The sequence below is a fragment of the Ovis aries genome, chromosome 19 (assembly GCF_016772045.2).
Source record: "Ovis aries strain OAR_USU_Benz2616 breed Rambouillet chromosome 19, ARS-UI_Ramb_v3.0, whole genome shotgun sequence".
Taxonomy (NCBI): Eukaryota; Metazoa; Chordata; class Mammalia; order Artiodactyla; family Bovidae; genus Ovis; species Ovis aries.
In genome coordinates, this window is record NC_056072.1 from 31,699,443 (window position 1) to 31,724,159 (window position 24,717).

Consider the following 24,717-nt stretch of genomic DNA (forward strand, 5'->3'; position numbering starts at 1 on the left):
AGTCTCCACAACAAAAGATTACCCATCCCAAATGTCAACAGTACCAAGGTTGAAAGACTGCTCTAAATGATGGCTTAGGTGCTTTATATTAACAGCTGTTATTTATGAAAGCTACTCAAAGGGAGGCTGATTAAAATAATATGGATTTCTAATTAAAAATCAGTCTCCTAGCCATGCAAATTTAGGAATTCAGTGGTTCCCTTTCTCATTTTGAAAAATTCCCCCAGTTACCTTCATTACTAGGTCAAAATAACACTTTTAAAGCTAAGGAAGACATTTGAATCAGTTCTAATGAGGTGGATGAAACAGGAGCCTATTATACAGAGTGAAGTAAGCCAGAAAGAAAAACACCAATACGGTGTACTAACGCATATATGTGGAATTTAGAAAGATGGTAATGATAACCCTGTATGCGAGACAGCAAAAGAGACACAGATGTATAGAACAGTCTTTTGGACTCTGTGGGAGAGGGAGAGGGTGGGATGATTCGGGAGAGTGGCATTGAAACATGTATAATATATATGAAACGAATCGCCAGTCCAGGTTCAATGCAGGATACAGGATGCTTGGGGCTGGTGCACTGGGATGACCCAGAGGGATGGTACGTGGAGGGAGGAGCGGGGGGTTTCAGGATGCAGAACATGTGCACACCCGTGGCGGATTCATGTTGATGTACGGCAAAACCAATACAATATTGTAAAGTAATTAGTCTCCAATTAAAATAACTAAATTTATATTTTAAAAAAAGCTAAGGACGAGGAAGCACAACTTCTGTTAACATAAATATATTGTGTCTTTGCGGGGTTTTTATCCAGCACATTAACCTGATGGACAAGATTTCACTTCCAGTGCACGAGCTGTACAATGGACAGTAAAAGACACAGTCCCATTAGGACAAATAAAGAGAAGGTAGACACGCGTGCGTATGTTCCCTCAACTTTGTCTGAGTCAAGTTCTTCAATGTTCTGCTCCACCAAAACGAATATTGTTCCAAGTAAATGATAATTGCGAAATGTTATTATTTTTTTTCTCCCTGGATGGTCCCCTTCTCTGAATATCAATTAAGTACTGTAAGCACAAGTAAACTGGGACTTTTATTCTTTGTTTGCGATGGTACAAGAGGGCCCTTGTGCCCTCAGAATAGTTATTTCTAGACTCCAATTCCCTTAGGATAGTTTCCTCTCTAGGATAGTTTCCTCTCTAAGTGTTCCTTCCACTTTATTTTTTAAAACAGTTAACTTGAAATAGACCATTTCAAAGAATGAACTAAAAGGAAAAAATGTCCAACATAAAGAATATTAAGTTTAAACTCCACTGAAAAAATTAACATGTTAGTAAGTTGTAGTGGTTCTATTATTTAATTCTGACAACTAAAGCCCAATTTTATCAAGAATAAGAGCTAGTAACTAACAGCACAGGTTCTCTTGTTTTAGATGCTATTATTATCCCCATTTTCCAGCAAAGGAAAGTGAGGCAAAGACAAACAACTCACTCCAGAGTGCGTATTGAAGTCAGATGTCTGGCTGAGAGTCTGTGTTCCTAACTTCTGTGTTACTGTGTCTTTCTGCCAGTTGTAAAATGCCGAAATAGTTTCTTGTGGGAAAGCTCTGATGTGGAGAACACAGAAGAGAAATGGGGACCAGGACAAAGTCAGTGACCCCTGAGGGTGCTGCAGGTTACTCTTCTCTTGACTGGGAATTAATCAAAGTCTGCCCTGGGGATTCTTTCTTATCTGGGGACTCCCCTGAGATGGTCTCTCTGCTTCTGAAACATCCTTCTCCATTCGAAGTCTGAAGTGGTCTCCTTTTCTAAGCTTGTCAGCCCAGTGAGACCAGGAAGGAGACCTGACTCAGCTGCATCCAAAGCACCTCACCTGGCACTGGTCACATATGAGGCATCTAATAAAGGCCAAATCAATCTTAAAGTGAGTTCAGGAGCAATCGGACTAGGATACCTACTCCACCATAGACTGACCGAGGAGACACGGGTATTCAGTCTAAAGGTCATGTCTTCAGAGGGTTGTCACAAGGACAAGTTCTCCACGGGGCAAACTGGGATCCACATCCACAGAGAGACTCACTATGATAGATATTTCCATTATTGAGTATGATATTATTCTAACATAGAGTTGGCATATTACCATATTACCGAGTGAATATTACCCGGATAAAATACTATCAAAATCATTTAAACTATAACAAATTATATATAATAATTTAGACATTGTTGAGTACAAGCTATGTTTCCAATGCTAAATGCTGTACATACTTAAGGGTTTCCCAGGGGGCTAGTGGTAAAGGGTCTCCTGCCAATGCAGGAGACAGGGGTTTCATTCCTGGGTCGGGAAGATCCCCTGGAGAAGGAAACGGCAACCCAATCCACTACTCTTGCCTGGGAAATCCCATGACAGAGGAGCCTGGTGGGCTACAGTCCGTAGGGTCACAAAAGAGTTGGAAAGGACTCAATGACTAAACAACAACAATTCATAATTTAGGAGATGACCATGTCAAGGAGAAACAATGATCAGTTCTATTTTACAAAAAAGGAAATGGAGGACTTCAAGACACTAAGTAATGTGCAAGGTCAGGCTGTTAGGATTTGAATCCAGGTCTGATGATAAATCTTCAACTCCCAACCAATGTGTTACACTGCTTCACTTGTGAGTGTGGATTTGGAAGGTTTCAAGAAGCTGAAAGCCTGATATTTTGGAGGGGAATACAAAGGATATGCAAGAGGAAATTAGGCAGTGAGTACTAGGTTAGATCAGATGACATCTGAGGTCCTCACCACTGGGGAAAACTTTTTTAAAAAGAAGAATTTAAAAGAATCATGTCAATCCTACAGTTCTCCTGAGTATGCGCAGGTATCCATTTGATGCCACTGGAAAATTACCACCCTTGTAAAGTTCTTCTGAAATGACTTGGCCATTGCTAATTAGTGCTGCAAGGGGACGACTGCTGCTGCTGCTGCTGCTGCTGCTGCTCCTAAGTCGCTTCAGTTGTGTCCGACTCTGTGCGACCCCATAGACGGCAGCCCACCAGGCTCCCCCGTCCCTGGGATTCTCCAGGTAAGAACACTGGAGTGGGTTGCCATTTCCTTCTCCAATGCATCAAAGTGAAAAGTGAAAGTGAAGTTGCTCAGTCGTGTCTGACTCCTAGCAACCCCATGGGTACATGTAAAAATATAAATTCCTGAGCGTAAGTTCCTTCAAGGTTTTTGCTCCTGTTTGTCCTAGGCTTCTGACTACTGACAGGCACAGTCTGCCTCACGGATGCATAAAGCTGAAAGCAAGAGGGTTCCACAGCAGCTGACCCAGGGCTCAAAGACAGTGGGACAAGTTTGGCATGGGAACATTTGTTAGAAATAATATTTAGTTCTTTCAAAATGGGGGGTGAGTTTAAATGGGTAGTAAATTGACAAAACTAAACACTCTAGAAAAAACTCAGAGGTTTTGAGGGGAGTCCTTACTCCTCAAGACTTCAAGAAGGTGACTTAAAGGATTGGATCAAGACAGAAAAGAAAACGTAACTATAAAAAACTGGTTTTCTAGGGATTTTGGTATAAATAAGTAAAAGCTACCACATTCCCTTGCCAAGGAAATTTATCATTGGAATTTAGTCTTTAAAAAAATTCTGTGGTTAAAAAAAATATCATCTAAATTCACCATTTTTAATTATTTTTAAGTGTATAGTTCAATTGCGTTAAGTATATTCACATTGTCGGGCAGCACATCTCCAGAACTTGTTCATCTTGCAAATCTGAATTTCTATAACCACTAGCAACAACTCCCTTTCACCCTCTTTACCACCATGGAAGTTAATCTTTTAGAAACCAATTACTACCCTGTTTAGGAAGAGCATCTTAGGAACTTGTGTAGAAATTCAGTTCAGTTCAGTCGCTCAGTCGTGTCTGACTCTTTGCGACCCCATAAATTAGCAGTTTTTAAAAGATGACTCCATCCTGCAACCAATCTTGCTTGCTTGAGACTGGCTCCCACAATCCGAACCAGCTCTGGCCAATCTATCCTGTAACTGTCCTGAACTCACTGGTTTGTGTATACCGATAGATTTGCTCGGTTTGTGTCAAGTCTGAAGTCAAGGGGAGATTCTATCAGCAACCAGAGTCTTCTGTTTAGTGCTGAATGGTAGGTTCTTCCTCCAATTCCAGGGCTTGTCTCCTAAGTGTATAGTTACACCACCCCCTAGATTGTCCAGTTGGTGAATATATTATGCAGTGTTAAATATATTGCATCCTTAAAGCTCTTTGTCCATTTTATTTTCATTTCAAAAATCTGAACAGAAGGCTAGCATATTCTTGAACCCTTGGTGAAATTTAAATGTTAGTAAAAATAGTATACCCCCCAAAACATACTAATTACTAAAGAATGTGATAGTCTCACAACATTGCTTGTATAGAAAACAGAAAAGGATGGGACTAGGCATTCAAAGCAGAGAAGACAATGGCACCTCACTCCAGTACTCTTGCCTGGAAAATCCCATGGGCAGCAGAGCCTGGTAGGCTGGAGTCCATAGGGTCGCTAAGAGTCAAGACACGGCTGAGCAACTTCACTTTCACTTTTCACTTTCATGCATTGGAGAAGGAAATGGCAATCCACTCCAGTGTTCTTGCCTGGAGAATCCCAGGGACGGGGGAGCCTGGTGGGCTGCCGTCTATGGGATGCACAGAGTCGCATATGGGCTCTGGTCGCACAGAGTCGGACACGACTGAAGCGACTTAGCAGCAGCAGCAGCAGCAGCAGCAGGCATTCAAAGATGTACTGTGTCCCAGCTCTGACACATCTGAGCTGTATAACCTAGGGCAACACAAGCTAACCTTTCCTAACCCTAAAATGGAGGGCAATGATAGCATCCCAGCATGACTCAAGGAATTCCTGCAAGAACCAAGTAAGACCCAAATGGAAGGAGTGAAAGAAAATAAACTCTACAGGCAAGGCTCCAACTGCAGAGAGAAATACTTAACTGCTGCTGCTGCTACTGCTGCTGCTAAGTCGCGTCAGTCGTGTCCGACTCTGTGTGACCCCATAGACGGAAGCCCACCAGGCTCCTCTGTCCCTGGGATTCTCCAGGCAAGAACACTGGAGTGGGTTTCCATTTCCTTCTCCAATGCATGAAAGTGAAAAGCGAAAGTGAAGTCGCTCAGTCGTGTCCGACTCTTAGCTACCCCATGGACTGTAGCCTACAAGGCTCCTCTGTCCATGGGATTTCCCAGGCAAGAGTCGTGGAGTCGGGTGCCATTGCCTTCTCCGGGAATACTTAACAGAGAAGAGCAAATATGATCCCTGCTTAATGAACTAAAATTGGAATAAATTTGCCATTGAAAAGGGGCAAACTGAATGTCACTTAATCACCTGTCATTTAAAAAGTGCATTACGTTTTCAGGCTGACCAGAAAACCACTGTAAATAACACAGTAAATAATAGCATGCAGTATTTCCCTTGGCAGCAGTATACTAAGTTGGGCATCAGATGTCGAGGGGAGTTAGAAAACCTAGCATGTTATTGAAAGTGAACTTGGACTCCAGGGACTGCAGAGCTTTATCATGGGGTTACTGATAAACTCACAAGAAACCCTTAATTTCTAATGTCTGAGTCATTTATCTGTGATCTTGAGATATTTCTCTGCCTCATGAATTAACTTCTCAAAGAATCACTTGCAAAGAGAAACTGAAAATTCAGGAACAGGAAAAAAACATGGGAAATAATATCTCAAGCTTTTCTTTTAGAAAAATAAAAAGATCACCAATACCGTATTTGCCATTTGCAAGGCGGGATCCATCAAGCCCAGGATCTCTTCATTATAACTTGATTCTAGGCTAATGATGTCATCAATTACATCATCCATCTGAGGGAAAAAGGCAATGGAAGAGAGACAGATATAAGCAAAAACTGTGCAAAGCAATCCAAAGAGAGATCCATGGTCTTTCCTGATCTAAAGAAGTAACACTCTTTAGTAGAGTCTAAGAGATAACCGTCCTCTTCCTCTCCAAAGGAGTACATTATTGAAGACCATTAATGCTAACGGGTGATGAGGAGGAGGATATATGCAACCAGCACATAGTGAGTGATTACTAGGTGCCAGTCACGGGGCTTGGGGCTTTTTATGGACTAACTCGTTTACCCTGACAATAACCCTACCAGAATAGGTGCTATTATTACAGCAATTTTTCAGGTGAGATACATGGGAAACAGCTTGCCCAAAGTCACAAATCAAGGAAGAGTTAAAGCCACAGTTTGAACTAAACTTTCAACTGTTGTATAAAACCGCCTGCCCTAAACAGGAAAGAGGAACCAGGAAACTTCATCTTGAACGATAGCTGCCTTTTCCTTTTCTCATCTAAATTTACATCCAGTACATTTCCCACACCGTCCTTGGAGTGAAAAAAAAAAACCACAGATGGCTGTTCAACCCTTTGTTCCCATAGAGGTGTGGGGGGCACTGTGGCTCCCAGGCCACTGGTTAACCCTGCAGTAATCTTACAATAACTTGTACACTAAGTCTCTCCTTGTATGCCTGCCAGTGCACTCGCACTCCCGGAGGAGAGCACCAGGACGAGGTTATCATTACAGTCGTGGAGCTGACATTCCCTCTAGATCAATTTTATTTCTGAAGTACCAAAACATCAGTCACGATAGTAAACAACAGTGATTACATGTGCATTGCAGCAGTTGCAAAGACAAGTCTGTGAAAACATTTCTTCGTAAACATCCTATGTATTTGATCTAATTGGTATGTCTGTGTGTGTGGTGTGTGTGTGAGTGTGTGCGTGCATGCGAGCATGCAAACACCTGCTTGGGTCTTAATAGTGCTTCACAAGTACACAGTGAAAGCTCAGAACTCAGAGGGATGCCCCTGTGTACCTTTTTGCCACAGTTAAAGAAGACAGGCTTCAACATCATGGGGCTTGTCAGAATCTTGGCTCTCCCACTTTCTGGTTTGGATCATTGCCCTTAATCTTTAAGAGTCACAGTGTGCCAATCTGTAAAATGGGGTTAATAATACTCATGCCCTTATTGGATTCTTGTGAGATTTCAGGACAAACCATATGAAGTGCTCACAGTGCCAAGAATAGAGCATACATTCAAAAAATGAGTGTCACTGAGTGACTCCAGAGAAGAATAAATGGAGGTCAGTTTTGAGAAACTGCCAATACTGTTTCCTTTCCAGGTATACCAACTGTATGTCCTATTTAAGAGATGACATTCCAAGTGAATTGCCAAACTGGAAAATGGGCCAGAAGACTTATGAGCAACCTTTCTTTGTACATGTTTAATCTTTTTTTTTTTTTCAGGGAAAGGACATTAGTGGCTTTGGTGTGAGAGAATTTTTAAAATAATTTGTTCTTTTATGAAAAGAGTCATACATGTTGATAAAAAGCAAAAAAAAAATTCTTCCTCTTATATATCCATGCACACATTTAAAATATAAAATATAATTAATAAATGGATGTAACATAATTTATATATCCATTAAACAGGATGCCGCAGAAGAACTTTTCATTGCTTGGGAAAATATTCATGAATTATCATTAAATGAATAAATAAAGTTTCCAAATATATTTTTCATGAGATTTCATTTTATAAAACTATACAACTATATAGATCTTACACATACACACATCTCGGTTTTACAGATATTCTGTCCAAGTTGCTAGCCCATAAATTTGTATAACATACTTTGATGATGGTATCTAAATGAAGCACAGCAGTTTACATCTTATTTATTAAAATTTATGTATTTTAAGCATTGTTTAACACCTTACAGCAACTCAGGGGAAAATGCATTTTAGTATCATTTCCCTAGTAGTTTTTAAATCATGAGACATAATGAAGAAAACAGCACTGTTCATAGCTTTCTCAATCAGAAAAAAAAAAAAAAATCAATGGGGGTGGGGGCAAAAATCCAAAGTCATTAAGAAGGTGTGATTAGCCACAAATATAGGTCCTCATTACAAAGTGTTATATCCTTGGGCTGCCGAGTCATTCAGTACCTGCATGCACGATGCTCGTGAATGTGTGTTCATACTTGGGCATTCGCTCTCCGCCCTGTTTTGCTCTTCGAATTTATAAAACCCCTGCAAAAACACAAGCAAAATCAGCCCATGACTTGGATTTGCAAGTGACTGTTCAGTGACATTTTCACACGAGGTTGATGGTGTAGCAACAAGATGAACTAAGCTCTTCAGTAAAGTGAAATGTGACCAAGAAGTGAAATAATGAAGGAAGAACTTCCATCAAATCAGTCTGACAAATGACAAGCATGGACAGAGAAAAACAAGATGGTTGGTTTGGGCAAAAGGGAGAGGATTTAGTCCCTCTAGAAATTAAAATCAACCAAACTTCAGAAGGGTTACCTCTGAAATCACATGAACATTTCAGAGGACAGTCAAACTCCATTAAAATGATGCTCATCATCTCATACTTTGGAAAAAACAGGCATTAAATCACAACTTGCCTTTTAGGTAGGCTTCAAATTTTGGTGCCACAATTAGCTTTGAGGTATATTTGAGTCTTGTCTCCAACCCAGCCTTTATAAAAAGCAGCTTTCACCAGCAGCAGCAATTTATTAAGGAAACCAAATACACCTAGCAAGGAAATCTTTGCTTTTCTGTTAGATTCTCATGTACTATATTCTTCCAATCCAGCCATGCACCCTCTGTGCTTTTTTCGTTTTTCCTTTCCAGCTCAGGGAGAAATAAAAATAATATTCCAGACATTCACAGCAAGCAGAACTTCTAAACTGCCTGTCCAACACCTTTTCTATTTTTACTATCCCTTTTCCACCTTCCCTTCTCTCCCTGCATTTTCAATGCTTTGTAAATGGAAAGGCATGGAAGAGAACACTCAGCTAACAAGCGGAAATGGGATAGGAGAAAAAGGGTCCTCGCCTCCGGGTTCTGCTCCGAGGGGGCCAAGTCCCCTGCCTGGAGCCATAACCCAATAACCCAGTGAAAGTGATGGGGACCAGAGGCTGGAGGATGACAGCTAGCATGGGGAGTCTGGGACAAAGGCCGGTGAAGGTGGCCACGCGGACAGACTAGAGTCCACAATCAAGTCCAGGAGGGAGATCCGACAGACAGTCATTCAGTGTAAGAGAAAGGAGAGGGGAGGAGACATGAATTACCTCTTTTTCACAGTTGGAGTTAAGTGTAAGCATAGCCATGGGGCTGTTGGGTGCGCTGCTCCCCGGCACTGGTGGCATGACATGGTCGCCAGGCTGGTTTGGACATGGCAAGCTCAGGACTTGGTTGGCATGTTTATTTGCTAAAGTGGTAGAAAGGTACTGCTTTACCTGCTGCCTTTGGGCTTGCTGTATGTGGTACTTGGTGGGGTTTTCGAGGTGGGTCTGCACCTGAACATAGCCATGGAGGGAAGAGAAGAAAGTGCTGTTATTGGTGAGTTTTGGACAGCTCTTCTTTTCAGGCACAAACATGAGACAAGCCAGTCTGTCAACAGAATAGATTATTAAGCCCCTATTAGGTACCAGGCACTGTGCTGATGGATTTTGCTATTACTGAAGTTTAAAGGCTAACTCTTTGGATTTGGGTTAATACTCTGCCTGGTTTCATTTCCCTGCTAATTAACGGTCCATCTCTTTGAAACCTTGTGCCCTTCTTCTCATGCATAATAGCTAAAAAGCTGCAACTATCTGTAGGGTAAAAATTTTCTCAAACACACCTGAAAGAGTTTATTAAGATCAAAACAATAATCTAGAAGAAGGTGTATAACTTATTTCAGTTTTCTCTGGCAAATATAATAGCGTTCTGTTTTGTTTAAAAACACGAAAACAAAACCTCCTTTAGAAACAACTATAAAACGGTTGTAGAACATAAACAGAAACATTCTGATGATTAAATCCACCAGTTGCAGATTAATTCTTCCCACTTTCATTGGGACATGAGTATTCAATATTTTAATTAAGATCTTAAACTCAACATAAAAAGCAGTTCCACATGAAGTAGTTTCTTTCAAACACAAAAACACTTCCATAGATGTGTTTGTTTGTTTTTTCTTTTTTGGATGTGTTTTTAAAGGCATGTATATTAAGCCACCAGAACATTTTCACCTTGTTTCTTATAAGACATTAATAGAGAATATGAAGCTTTTAAACAAAATCAACGATACTCAATATAGTCACTTTTTACTTGAGAAACACAATTTAATCTTACAAGCTATGAATAGGAGTCATGGGGAGAATACAGCCATGCACAGGGGGGAAAAATCCTACTAATATTTACTCTGTTCAAAACTACATTGGATTCCTGCTTATGGCATCAAACAATAAACAACATTAAATGGGAGGACACGTACCAACTGAAAACTGTGTGTCTACTACAATAACACGAAAAGCTGAAACACTCGATTTATGAATTACATTTCAGAGACTGAATAGAAGAATAAAGCTCACCTGATAGTGATTATATTCTAGCATTTCCAGCATAACCACGTTTTAGGTGGCCCCAATCCAACGAGAAACAGTAGACTATCCGTTCTCTCTACTTTCTGTAATTCCGATTCGTAGACTGGCATAGAGAAAGCACTATAAACAAGGTGTCCCGAGATACCACCGGAAACTTCATCACAGCAGCCCTGCTTATAATAACCTAAGCTAATTAGTTATGCATGTAAAAAAAAAAAAGAGTTCACACAAAGGGCTTTTTTTTTTTTGGAAGCCCTACGAGTTTGCTCTTAAATATTGATATCAACCCCCCCATCCCACCCAGCTTGACGTCATGCTTTTTTTTCATAAATATAAAAGAACCTCTTTTAAGGGATGAGCTATCAAAGTCAAACTCGCTGTCAGATCAAGGCCAATTCACTATTCATCTTTAGTTCCAGTAGTATTAATAGACAATGCTATTTCTCTTTCAGCAATAGGTTAAGAGCTAGATGCCCTCTTTGGAGAACACTGCCTAAAAGCTACACATGAGACTTTGCTAATGGCTGAGTAACTCGGCCCCTTCCAAACACAGAAAGAGTGTCCTTTAGTATGCGGGAGTCCCTGATGAACTTTTGAGTTCAGCAGTCTCATCTTGCATCCAGGTCTCAAGGTGCATCTTATTCTTAGCTGAATAGATAAGTAAATTTCCTCCTGACCTTGCATTAGGAAAAGGGGGAGCTTTTCTAAATAGAAAAGGAAAAATACATATATCCACAGAGGCACTTTCGGATACATATTTACGTGGAAAATAAGAAATACACATCTCCCCAATTCAGTCCTCAAATTAGGAAGCATAACAATTCTCACTGAAAATCTTTTAATGTAATTCTTGGTACTAGAGAAGAATATATTTATCATATACACAACTGGTATATTTGTATATTTGCTCATTTATTCATTCCATTATTTAATGTTATTATGTGCTAAATGCTATTCCAGGCAAAGAATGCATATTGTGAGAAAGTAGATACAATTGTCAGCTTTATGACACTGAGAGTCTGCGGTGAAGCAAAGGAAGGAAAACACAAACAGATATATATTTAAAATTATGATAATGGCTGATAGGCACTGCTGAAATGGTGAGATACTTTAAGTATAAGAATTTAAAATTCAATAATTTTGTCCAAATGCCCAGGCTAATGAAGTCCTTTAGTTGACAATCTCAAATTGTTTCAAATGACTGATCTAACGTGCACAGAAACATTTTAAGTTTCATAAAGGGTCCAGACATGATAATGATGAGGACAATAGACATTACTAAAATAAACATCAAATGAGGGCAATGGGTGTAATGTGCTTATTTCACTATTACACTTAAAAAAGAAAGGGCTGCACATTTAAAAATAAATGTTAATTCACTGGCAGATCCTTATTCTTTAAATGAATCAGAATTTCAGGCTTTAGTAAGGAAAAAAGCAACTTGTCTGTTCAGCATTGAGAGTGAGGTCTTTACTACAACCAGGTTGAGGTGGTCAGAGTGGGATATATTGTTTCCCTTCTACTGTCAGTGTCTTTTGAAGTAAGTTAAGAACAGCCTGGCTATAACCATTATGGAGAAGACAGAACATCCCCAGACATCACCAATTCAACACCTGAAACAGGTGACATAAAGGAGGTCATGATCTGTGGGGTTATGCACAGACCTCACAGGAGCGGTGAGGTCTGTGGCAAACTAGAGAGTCCACGTGCTTCATGTAAAAAAAACACAACAAAAAAAAAAAACCGCTGACATAATCTGTAACTGACTGTGGCCCTGTGGGAACACCATTCCAGTTGAGTTAGGTTTTTTTTCAATTTTTCAGGTTAGCCTGCAACCTGAACTTGTTTTTTCAATGAAAACTCCCAGATTATGAAAACGACACCTAGTTGTTTGATTTTTCATACTGTACAAGACAAATCAAACACACTTGTTGGTTAGACTCAACAGAAATGTGGTCTCTGCTCTACACTGTCCAGAAGGAGAATCTTTCTTTCTATATTCTGGGGCCCGGCAGGAGCACCAAGGTTCTTAGAAGTTAGTTCTTCTTCTGAAACATTAGTGTCAAATATAGGCCATTCCATTCCTGGTGCTTCTCTGAGGGGCACATCATGGCTTCTGGCACAGTCAGCAGAAGAATTAAGTATTAGAAACCTGGGATCACATTCAGACCTCGCAACTTACTACTTATGTGACCTTCTGCACGATATTAACCTTTCCAGGCCTTCGTCACTTCATATGCTCAATGAGGGTGATAACAGGAATTGCCTGCTCGAGCTGTTTTTGGCATTAAGCGAAACCACACTTCTACTAGGCTTAGCAATCCATCTCAAACAACAGTTTTCAAATTTTCTTTTTTGCCTTAAGTAAGTAAGTGAAGTCACTCAGTCGTGTCCAACTCTTTGTGACCCCATGGACTGTAGCCTATCAGGCTCCTCCGACCATGGGATTTTCCAGGCGAGAGTGCTGGAGTGGATTGCCATTTCTTTGCCTTCAACTCTTAAGTGTCTTGTGTTTGTATGGGTTATATCTATCCATATTTATCATCTTAGGAATTAAAACAGAAAATTTTAAAACACAAGGTAACTCACTAGCATATAGTCCGCTGGACATGAGAACAATGATATTGTAACACATTATGTAGCCTCTGTAAAACTCTTCTGTATAAAGTTATCCTTGGAATCCACAGGGATGGGTTTTAAGACCTCTGCAGATGGCAAAATCCAAGGATGCTCAAGTCCCTAACATAAAATGGCATAGTACTCTCAGAGAGATGAGCATTTTAAAAAAGGAAAATAAGTCTGTCATTATTATAAAAGTATGTTTGACCTGGTGGAATGGCAGGAGTCCTGGAGACCCCCAGGGTTCTTGGATGATACTTTGAGAAGCTCTGATCTACCTGTAGCGTTGTATCCAGCCCATCCTAGCCATGCTATTGCCCACTGTGTTGGTGGTGTATAACCAAGTCACTCACATTCAAAACACTAATAACCCTAATTTCTCATAGCATTGCTTTTGTTGTTGTTCAGTTGTTAAGTCATGGCCAACTCTTTGCAACCCCAACTACTGCAGCACACCAGGCCTCCCTGTGCCTCACTATCTCTCATAATTTTCCCAAGTTTATGTCCATTGAATCGGTGATGATATCCAACCATCTCATCCTCTGCCACCCTCTTCTCCTTTTGCCTTCCATCTTTCCCAGCATCAGGGTCTTTTCCAATGAGTTGGTTGTTTGCAGCAGATGGCCAAAGTATTGGAGTTTCAACTTCCACATTATTATGAGGCTCTATACTATAGTCTTTTGACTGCTTTATTTGGCCATGCTGTACAGCCTGTGGGATCTTAGTTCCCTGCCCAGGGATCAAACCCTCACCCCCTACTAGAAGCACAGAGTCCTAACCACTGGACCATCAGGGAAGTCTCTCCTTTCACTATAGTAAAAGCCATATAAATGTAATGTTCTGTCTTCAACTGTCCTAAACCATAGATTTTTAGTTAGTGATTTCCCACTCATTCATTTTCAAACAGCCAAACAGGGATGCAAATGAAAACACATGTCATTAAACATCGGTATGATTTCCTGGTAATTTTTTGTATGTTTTTGTCCTTCAAGCCAACTGTATTATGGAATTCAGATGCCAAAAATTGGGTATTGTTGAGCAGTTGAGGTGCAGACCACAAAATAAAGCTGGAATACTTCTCACTCTATCAAAACACCATACTTTATTGACATAACTTATATTTCACATAAGTTAGTATGGTAGCTATCTGGGTCAAGGGCAAAAATCCAATGGCTTTGAAACTTTTCTTTCTTCTTATTACTACTGTCTTTTTCCCTTTTTCCTTCCTTCATTCAGATCCTGAACTGATAGCAAAAGACTGGGAATGAATCACTTTCTAGCTGTCACCGTTTAGTCTCACCACTTCCCAGGTGACACTGACAGGCTATTTCCCATCGGTTTCATTCTAAAGAGACCCTGGAGCACATCAGTGTAAGAGAGTGCCTGCAGATACCATCAAACTGGCTGACAAAAGAATTCACCGGAGCAAAGAAAAAACCCCATCTGATTGATATCCACTGCACTTCGATTATCTCTACTATTTGTAGATCAGAATAAAATAAAATTGAGTGAATAGTCCCATAATTCTTTTACTTTATAATGGATTTTACTTTTTGAACAAGTCAACAAAACTTTCAGACTTCTCACTTTGTGTTTAGAGAGAGAATGTGTTCTTCTGATCAGTAAGTAAAAGAAATATTAAAATGGATTATAATTCAATCAGATGCTATCCATTACCACCCCCAAGGGCTTCCTTGGTAACTCAGCTGGTTAAGAATCTGCCTGCAATGCAGGAAACCCCGGTTCCATTCCTAGGTTGGGAAGATCCCCTGAAGAAGTGATAGGCTACCCATTCCAGTATTCTTGGGCTTCCCTGGTGGCTCAGACAGTAAAGAATCCATCTGCAATGAGAGAGACCTGGGTTATATGCCGGGATTGGGAAGATCCCCTGGCGGAGGGCATGGCAACCCACTCTAGTATTCTTGCCCTGAGAATTCCCGTGGACAGAGGAACCTGGCAGGCTACAGTCTATGGAGGCGCAAAGAGTTGGATATGACTGAGTGACGAAGCACAGACACCACAGCACCACCCAAACCACTCTTCTCTTCATACTATTTTTACAGGACAATGTACAGAGATGGTCACTAATGTAATCATCATCCCTTAGAATATGATGAAACAGAACATTCTGAAACAGCTAGCATTCTGAAATGACTCACCCAAAAAAAGTCTTGCCCAGGGTCACGTATGAGAAGTGACAAGATTCTTTTCAGTCCCACAATTACAATATTACCATGAATGAAAACAACGGCCCAGAATGCAAGTTCTCATTCAGCAATGTTTTCACTGCAACCTGGACAACGTTCTCCTTAATAAAAAAGAAAGACAACAAGGACACAGATCCTGACCTAAGAGAGAAAAATCAAAACCATATGCAGACAAATGCAAATCCCAGAAGAGGGCATGGAGAAAAGGAACTCTCCTACACTGTTGCTGGAAATGTAGATTGGTATATACACCACAGAGAACAGCATGGAGGTTTCTCCAACAACAACAACAAAACCCTAACAACAGAGCGGTCAGAAGATCCAGCAAAATTACTCCTGGGCATATATCCAGGAAAAAAGAAAACTCTAATTTTAAAAGATACATGCACCCCAAGGTTCATGGTAGCACTATTTACAATAGTCAAGACATGGAAGCAACCTAAATGTCCATCAACAGATGAAGAGATAACGATGTTGTATATATATACACAATGGAATATTACTCAGGCATCCAGTTCAGTTCAGTTCGGTCGTTCAGTCACGTCAAACTCTTTGTGACCCCATGAATTGCAGCACTTCAGGCCTCCCTGTCCATCACCAACTCCCGGAGTTTACCCAAACTCATGCCCATTGACTTGATGATGCCATCCAACCATCTCATCCTCTGTCATCCCCTCCTCCTCCTGCCTTCAATGCCTGCATCAGGGTCTTTTCAAATGAGTCTGTTCTTTGCACAAGGTGGCCAAAGTATTGGAGTTTCAGCTTCAATATCAGTCCTTCCAATGAACACCCAGGACTGATTTCCTTTAGGATGGACTGGTTCAATCTCCTTTCAGTCCAAGGGACTCTCAAGAGTCTTCTCCAACACCACTGTTCAACAGCATCAATTCTTCGGCACTCAGCTTTCCTTATAGTCCAACTCTCACATCCATACATGACTACTGGAAAAACCACAGCCTTGACTAGACAGACGTTTGTTGGCAAAGTAATGTCTCTGCTTTTCAGTATGCTGTCTAGGTTGGTCACACTTTCCTACCAAGGAGTAATCATCTTTTAATTTCATGGTTGCAGTCACCATCTCCAGTGGTTTTGGAGCCCCCAAAAATAAAGTCTGCCACTGTTTCCACTGTTTCCCATCTATTTCCCAGGAAGTGATGGGACCAGATGCCATGATCTTAGTTTTTTGAATGTTGAATTTTAAGCCAAATTTTTCACTCTCCTCTTTCACTTTCATCTAGACGCTCTTCAGTTCTTCTTCAATTTCTGCCATAAGGGTGGTGTCATCTGCATATCTGAGGTTATTGATATTTCTCCCAGCAATCTTGATTCTAACTTGTGCTTCATCCAGCCTAACGTTTTTCATGATGTACTTTACATATAAGCTAAATAAGCAGGGTGACAATATACAGCCTTGATGTACTCCTTTTCCTATTTGGAACCAGTCTGTTGTTCCATGTCCAGTTCTAACTGTTGCTTCCTGACCTGCATATAGGTTTCTCAAGAGGCAGGTCAGGCAGTCTGGTATTCCCATCTCTTTCAGAATTTTCCACAGTTTGTTGTGATCCACAAAGTCAAAGGTTTTGGCATAGTCAATAAAGCAGAAATAGATGTTTTTCTGGAACTTTCTTGCTTTTTTGATGATCCAGAGGATGTTGGCCATTCGATCTCTGGTTCCTCTGCCTTTTCTAAACCCAGCTTGAACATCTGAAAGTTCACAGTTCACATATTGCTGAAGCCTGGCTTAGAGAATTTGAGCATTACTTTACTAGCGTGTGAGATGAGTGCAATTGTGTAGTAGTTTGAGCATTCTTAGGTATTGCCTTTCTTTGGGATTGGAATGAAAACTGACATTTGCCAGTCCTGTGGCCAATGCTGAGTTCCTCAAATTTGCTGACATACTGAGTACAGCATTTTCACAGCATCATCTTTTAGGATTTGAAATAGCTCAACTGGAATTCCATCACCTCCACTAGCTTTGTTCATAGTGATGCTTCCTAAGGCCCACTAGACTTCACATTCCAGGATGTTTACCTCTTGGAGAGTGATCACACCATCATGATTATCTGGGTCGTGAAGATCTTTTTTGTACAGTTCTGTGTATTCTTGCCACCTCTTCTTAATACCTCTGCTTCTGTTAGGTCCATACCATTTCTGTCCTTTATCAAGGCCATCTTTGCATGAAATGTTCCCTTAGATTCTCTAATTTTCTTGAAGAGATCTCTAGTCTTTCCCATTCTATTTTTTCCTCTATTTCTTTGCACTGATCACTGAGCCACTCAGGCATTACAAAGAATAATATAATGCCACAACCAGCAATATGGATGGACCTAGAGTTTATCATACTAAGTAAGCTGAGAAACACAAACACCACATAGTATCAGTTATATGTGCTAAGTCACTTCAGTCATGCCTGACTCTGTGTGACCCCATGGACTATAGCCTGCTAGGCTCCTCTGTTCACAGGATTCTCCAGGCTAGAACACTGGAGTAGGTTGCCACTTCCTTCTCCAGGGGATCTTCCCACACCAGGGATTGAACCCATGTCTCTTATATTTCTTGCATTGGCAGGGGGCTCTTTACCACTAGCACCACCTGGGAAGCCGTTATCACCTATATGAGGAATCTAAAAAAAAAAGATACAAATGAGTATATTTAAAAGACAGAAAACAGATTCTCAGACATGGGAAACAAACTTACGGTCTTCCAAAAAGAAAAGCAAGGGTTTGGGGGCATAAATCAGGAGTTTGGGATTAACAGAAACACACAACTATACATGAAACAGATAAACAACAAAGTCCTACTGTATAGCACAGGGACCTATATTCAATATCTTGTAATAACCTATAATGGAACAGAATTTGAAAAAGAATATACACACATATTCTTTTTCAGATTTTTCTTTCTTGTACAGCTGAAACTAATACAGCACTGTAAATCAGCTACACTTCAATTTTTAAAAATCATATGCAAAAAAAAAAATCAGTACTTAAATAAGTGACTACAGTTGATATAGCCAGGTCTTCTTCCCTATCACAGAGATCTGCCCACCAGCCCAATTAGGCCTGCTCTCTGCTTCTGCATGGCCTAAACACTAAGAATAGATTTTTACAGTTTTAACTGGCTGAAAATCATGAAAAGAAGAATGATATTTCATGATACATGAGAATTTTATGAAATCCAAATTTCAATGTCCATAAATAAAGTTTGCTTGGCACACAGCCCCTTCCATTCGTTGACATGTTGTCCACGGCTGCTCCCACACTATAGCAGCGGAGCCCACGTGGCTCCTAGCCTAAAATATCTACTATCTGGGTTTTTGGAGAAAATGTCAATTCTTGCTCTGTAAGAAAGTTTTACCAATCTAGAATTCAGTTTTCCTACTATGTTGAAGCTTCAACAAGATTTGAAGAATGAGGTGATTTTTTTCAAAAGAGAAATCAATATGTGTAAATAATTTTATAGTTGTTTTTCCAAATAACTGGACAAAAGAACAGAGGATATGCTTAATTATCCCTATTTTAAAGGCTATAAAACACAAACTCTAAAAGGAAAAGTGAAAAGGCTCGCCAGGGTTAGAAAACAATCTCAGGGCCTTGCCTCCTTTGTCCAGTAACAAATGATGGAACCCCTTAACTGCTGATCAATTTCCATCAAGGACTTGAACCAAGTAAAGAGATAAAGATAAAACTACATCCAGAAGTGTACTCCCATATCCTATGCATGCAAAAATATGCATGAGTTTATATTGCATTGTTTTTGATCTGCACAGTTTAACACCACTTCCTGGCTTACTACTCTGTAGGCTCTCTGAATTCAGACAGATGCGTAGTAAATGTGCACATGAGGAATGGTGAGCAAATCTATTTTTCTAAAACTGTGATGTTGTAATAGAATAAAGTGGACTGACCTACCAAAAGTTCCTAGCAAGCTTCTTATCCTAAACCAATGACCTATAAAATACAGGACTTACTCTAAACTGCAAAGTGGGCATGCTTGGTATTTAGGAAAAACAATATTCAGCAGTCTTAAAAAAATAAAAAGGAAGTATTACTGTAAGAAAACTCATAGTATATATATTATTTGTTCTCTCTCAGACTAAAATAAACCCAAGGTCTGAGTATTAAAAGAACATCAAGTGTTTATCTCAGCCAAATAGAAATATGAGAGATTAAAGGGTGGCAGCCATCTGCCTGCAGAGTATGAATAATCCCAGGTTAAAAACACCACTTACAGAATCAAATTCCTATAGGAGAAGCAGCAAGACCCAATAAACTTAATCCATTACTCACTTTAAGAGAAAACCATGCATTTACAGGTCCTGCATTCTGAGGACCATATAAATCATTATGCACGGTTACATCATATTAAATATAGCAGGATTTTTTTTAAAACACAGAAAACAGAATTAGCATTCATTCAATCAAAACTGTGTACCATGTACCTGATGCTGTGCATTTTATATTCACTCCTAGCTCAGGTCAATTTAAAATAAAGCTCAGAAATCACTTGGATAGCTTATAAAGTATTCTTGAAAGCTTCTCCTCACAATTTTTTACAATCATATGATGACAACTGATTAAATACAGAAGGAACTATAGACTCTTCAGATTTTCATAGGTTTAACCTCTTATATTGAATTGCTACTATTCAGAGTATACCCAATTGTCCTCTTGCCAAACACAAAAAAGAACTAAATATAGGGTTGGGTGCAAGTCTTCATGTCTAAATAAATCATTTAGGATCTTATTAACTGCTGTGCGATTCTGTAGGTCTAGGGTAGGGCCTAGGACCCTACATTTCTAATAAGCTCCCAGGGAAGTCTACCCTGCTGGTCCATAAACCACACCACACCCTGAGTGCAAGGCTTTAACACATTTTCACCTCAACTTCTGCTCCCATCAAAAGAGTTATATCTCCACCATTCACTCACCAAATACTGTCTACCAGCCAGATGCCAGGCAACTGTCTTCATTAGACACAGGCTGTTCAGGGGCAAGACTCACCCAGAAGGTGACATGTAAGTACAGGTCTATAGTTAGGGAAAGAGAATGAGCTAAGAGATGGGTGGAAAGAGCAATCCAGCAAAGTACAAAAGTCCTCAGGTGTGAACAAGCCTCTCGTGTTCAGGGAAGAGTAAGGAGGCTCTTCACACACACTTTTCTTGGCTGCTTCTTGACAGGGTTTGACACTTGCCTGGGTTTTCTCCTGCCCCACCTCTTTCATCATTTCTTCCCAGTGGCCTTTGCTAGTTTTCTCCTCTTCTCTCCTTCTTAAATGTCAGAGCACCCTAGGGTTCACAGCTTGACTTCCTCTCTCTGCAAGCACAGCCCTGGTGACGAGCCAGGCTCCTGGATTTAAACACCTGGTTCAGATGTCCTGAACTCCACAGTCACCTCCACCAGCCTACTCCATTGAGAGGACTGCAGACATCCTCCCCTCCCAATCAGCTCCTGCCATGCTCTTCTCCATCTTAGTAGATGGCAATCCCATTCTTCCATTATGTCGAAACATATGAAAGTAAAATAAATAAATAACCTTCATCTGGTTCAGCCTAGTTGCTCATTTCCAAAACTGTGGTCAACTTCATCATCTTCAATTCATTTCTTTCCTTCACACCCTACATCCAATCCATCAAGAGGCACTGGTTTTCTTTTTAGGATATATCTCAAATGTAACTAATTTTCATCATCTCTACTGTTACCACTTGATCTAGGCCATCACCATTTCACATTTGGGTGACTGAAAAGCCTCTTGACTCTTCCACCTACAATGTGCTCTCTTGCAGCCTATGTTCAATATACTGTGTGATCCTTGTAAAACATGTCAGATCATACCATTCCTGTGCACAAAGAACCCCTCTCCAATGGCTCCCTATTTATCTCTGAGGAAAATAAAACTCTTTACAATGGCCTACTGCTGCTGCTAAGTTGCTTCAGTTATGTCCGACTCTGTGTGACCCCATAGATGGCAGCCCACCAGGCTCCCCCGTCCCTGGGATGCTCCAGGCAAGAACACTGGAGTGGGTTGCCATTTCCTTCTCCAATGCATGAAAGTGAAAAGTGAAAGTGAAGTCGCTCAGTCGTGTCCGACCCTCAGCGACCCCATGGACTGCAGCCTTCCAGGCTCCGCCATCCATGGGATTTTCCAGGCAAGAGTACTGGAGTGGGGTGCCATTGGTCTACAAGTCCCTAAACCAGAGCTGTCCACGGGCTTGTTAGACATGCTCATTCTTGGGCTGCACACCGGAAGTGATGGATCAGTGTTTCTGAGTGAGGATCAGAAACTGATGTTTTAACAAGCTCTCCCGGTAGATTCTTATCCACAACAAAGTCTGAAGACTCCAGCCCACTGTGCCCATCTCCCCCTCCATCCCGGGGTCATTTCTCTCTGATCTTATCTCCCATAACCATCTTAAGAATTTAGAAACCCCAATCCCCTCCCCACCAGTGGCCCCCACCCACCCCTATCCTGTTCTCTGTGTCCAGAACATGGCCTGGCACATAGTAGGAGCTCAGCAAGTATGCAGAGAATCGATGAGCGGAGGCAGTGGGGCTGAAATGCATGAGTGAGGGGAGAGACTAGAAAACTAAGGACAAAGGGCATCAGACTGTTTAGGGCCTCAGACAGGTTGGAGGTTAGGGTCCTGACAGATTCTGGAAATGTCCTGAGAGAACGGAGAAGTGGCAGACTGATTTTCTTCTTGACTAATTCAGAAAACCCTGTAGGAAATGTCTCCAAGCCAGGCAGATGATTCACAGTGCACCTCCCTAATCTGAGTTACAAAACTTCCTTTTCTGTGAGGGCAGACCCAAAGACTGCCAACTCTTATAGCTCTTATTCATGATGCTTAGGGCCCTGAGTGTCTAACACACATGGCCAAGAGCCTGGACATTTGTCTCTATCTCTAGCTTCCCTCATAGCTCAGTTGGTAAAGAATCCGCCTGCAATGCAGGAGACCCCAGTTCGATTCCTGGGTCAGGAAGAGCCACTGGAGTAGGGATAGGTTACCCACTCCAGTATTCTTAGGCTTCCCTTGTGGCTCAGCTGGTAAAGAATCTGTCTGCAATGCGGGAGACCTGGGTTCAATCCCTGGACTGGGAAGATCCCTTGCAGAAGGGAATGGCAATCCACTCCAGTATTCTTGCCTGGGGAATCCCAAAGAGAGTAGCCTGCCGGGCAACAGTCCGTGGGGGTTGCAATAAGTCAGACACAACTGAATGACTAATACTTTACTGCAGTATTCTGGCCTGGAGAGTTCCATGGACGGTACAGTCCATGGGGTTGGAAAGAGTCAGACACGACTGAGCAACTTTCACTACACTGTAGACCTCTTGATAAGTCACAATTAAAGCAGAAGTCCTCAAGATGGTGGTCCATAGGCACAGTCCACAGGTATGGCTTAATGGCCTACAGACTATTTAATTAAAAATTGGGAGTTTTCATACTAAAATTTGGACGTCTGGTTTCTCTGAATACAAAGACCTAATGGCACCCCACTCCAGTACTCTTGCCTGGAAAATCCCATGGACGGAGGAGCCTGGTAGGCTACAGTCCATGGGGTCACAAAGAGTGGGACACGACTAAACAACTTCACTTTCACTTTTCACTTTCATGCATTGGAGAAGGAAATGGCAACCCACTCCAGTGTTCTTGCCTGGAGCATCCCAGGGACGGGGGAGCCTGGTGGGCTGCCATCGATGGGGTCGCACAGAGTTGGACATGACTGAAGCAACTTAGCAGCAGCAGCGGCAGCGACAATGAACAACCACACAGTGGGCCAGTAGGGGGCAGAGTTGAGAAGCAGCTGCCTTCCTTTGATGTGACTCTTGCTCTTCATTTTGCCGCATTCTTGTTGTTCAGTCACTAAGTCGTGTCCACCTCTTTGTGACCTCATGGACTGCAGCACACCAGGGTTCCCTGTCCTTTACTATCTCCTGGAGCTTGTCCAAACGCATGTCCATTGAGTTGACAATGCCATCCAACTATCTCATTCTCTGTCGCCCCCTTCTCCTGACTTCAATCCTATTCCCAGCACCAGGGTCTTTTCTAATGAGTCAGCTCTTCGCATCAGGTGGACAAAGTATTGGAGCTTCAGCTTCAGCATGAGTCCTTCCAGTGAACATTCAGGGTTGATTTCCTTTAGGATTGACTGGTTTGATCTCCCTGCTATCTAAGGGACTCTGAAGAGTCTTCTCCAGCACCATAGTTCGAAAGCATCAATTCTTCAGCACTCAGCCTTTTTTATGGTCCAACTCTCACATCCCGTACATGACTATACAGACATGTGTCAGCATAGTGCTGTCTCTGCTTTTTAATATGCTATCTAGGTTTGTAATTGCTTTTTTCCAAAGAGCAAGTGTCTTTTAATTCTGTGGTTGCAGTCACTATCTGCAGTGATTTTGGAGTCCAAGAAAAGAAAATCTGCCACTGCTTCCACTTCCTTCTCATCTATTTTCTGTGAAGTGATGGGACCAGATGCCATGATCTTCATTTTTTGAATGTTGAGTTTTAAGCCAGATTTTTCACTCTCCTCTTTCATTTTCATCAAGAGGTTCTTTAGTTCCTCCTCGCTTTCTGCCATTAGAGAAGTATCATCTGCATATCTGAGGTTGCTGATATTTCTCCCGGCAATCTTGATTCCAGTTTGTGATTCTTCCAGCCCAGCATTTCTCATGATGTACTCTGCATATAAGTTAAATAAGCAGAGTGACAGTATACAGTCTTGACATACTCCTTTCCCAATTTGGAACCAGTCTGTTGTTCTATGTGCAGCTCTAACTGTTGCTTCTTAACCTGTATACAGGTTCCTCAGGAGGCAGGTAAGGCGGTCTGGTATTCCCATATCTTTAAGAATTTTCCACAGTTTGTTGTGATCCACATAGTCAAAGGCTTTCAGGTATTCAGTGAAGCACAAGTAAATGTCTTTCTGGAATTCCATTGCTTTTTCTATAGTCCAACATATGTTGGCAATTTGATCTCTGGTTATCACTCCTTATTCTGATATTTAAAATGGCCCTGATTTACTCGTTAATTTGCTTGACTCCTGAAGGCATTTAAATTGGCAAACTGCCTTAGCCTTTCACATTCCATATTCCAGGAGGTAGTTCCAAATCTGATGAAATGATGGTAGCGTAAGTGGGACTAGAATACACTAAATGAACAATCTCATAGGATACAGGTGAGAAAATGAATTGATACTAAGTTTTTAAAAGCACACGATCATCTAGCAATTCACATTTTACACAACTTTTCTAAGGTAATCATCAGATATAAGGGCAGAGATTTAAGAACAGAGAGGTCCAGCAGAGCATTACCTTAAAAAGAAGACGGCAAATTACTGCCTTAGGACCCACTGCCTATTTTTGTAAATAAAGTTTTAGTGGGACATAGCCACACTCATTAATTTACATATAGTCTACAACTGTTTTCAAGGTATTACAATACTAGACTGGAGT

General features: G+C 41.1%; 1 protein-coding gene across 1 annotated transcript in view; it reads right to left on the reverse strand.

Moving 5' to 3' along the window:
• MITF (melanocyte inducing transcription factor) overlaps positions 1-24,717 on the reverse strand; it is a 237,462-nt gene that overhangs the window by 25,746 nt on the left and 186,999 nt on the right. The window contains 3 exon segments of the mRNA XM_004018330.5: positions 5,766-5,861; positions 8,008-8,091; positions 9,141-9,368. Coding sequence (XP_004018379.2) covers positions 5,766-5,861; positions 8,008-8,091; positions 9,141-9,368 — 408 coding nt within the window.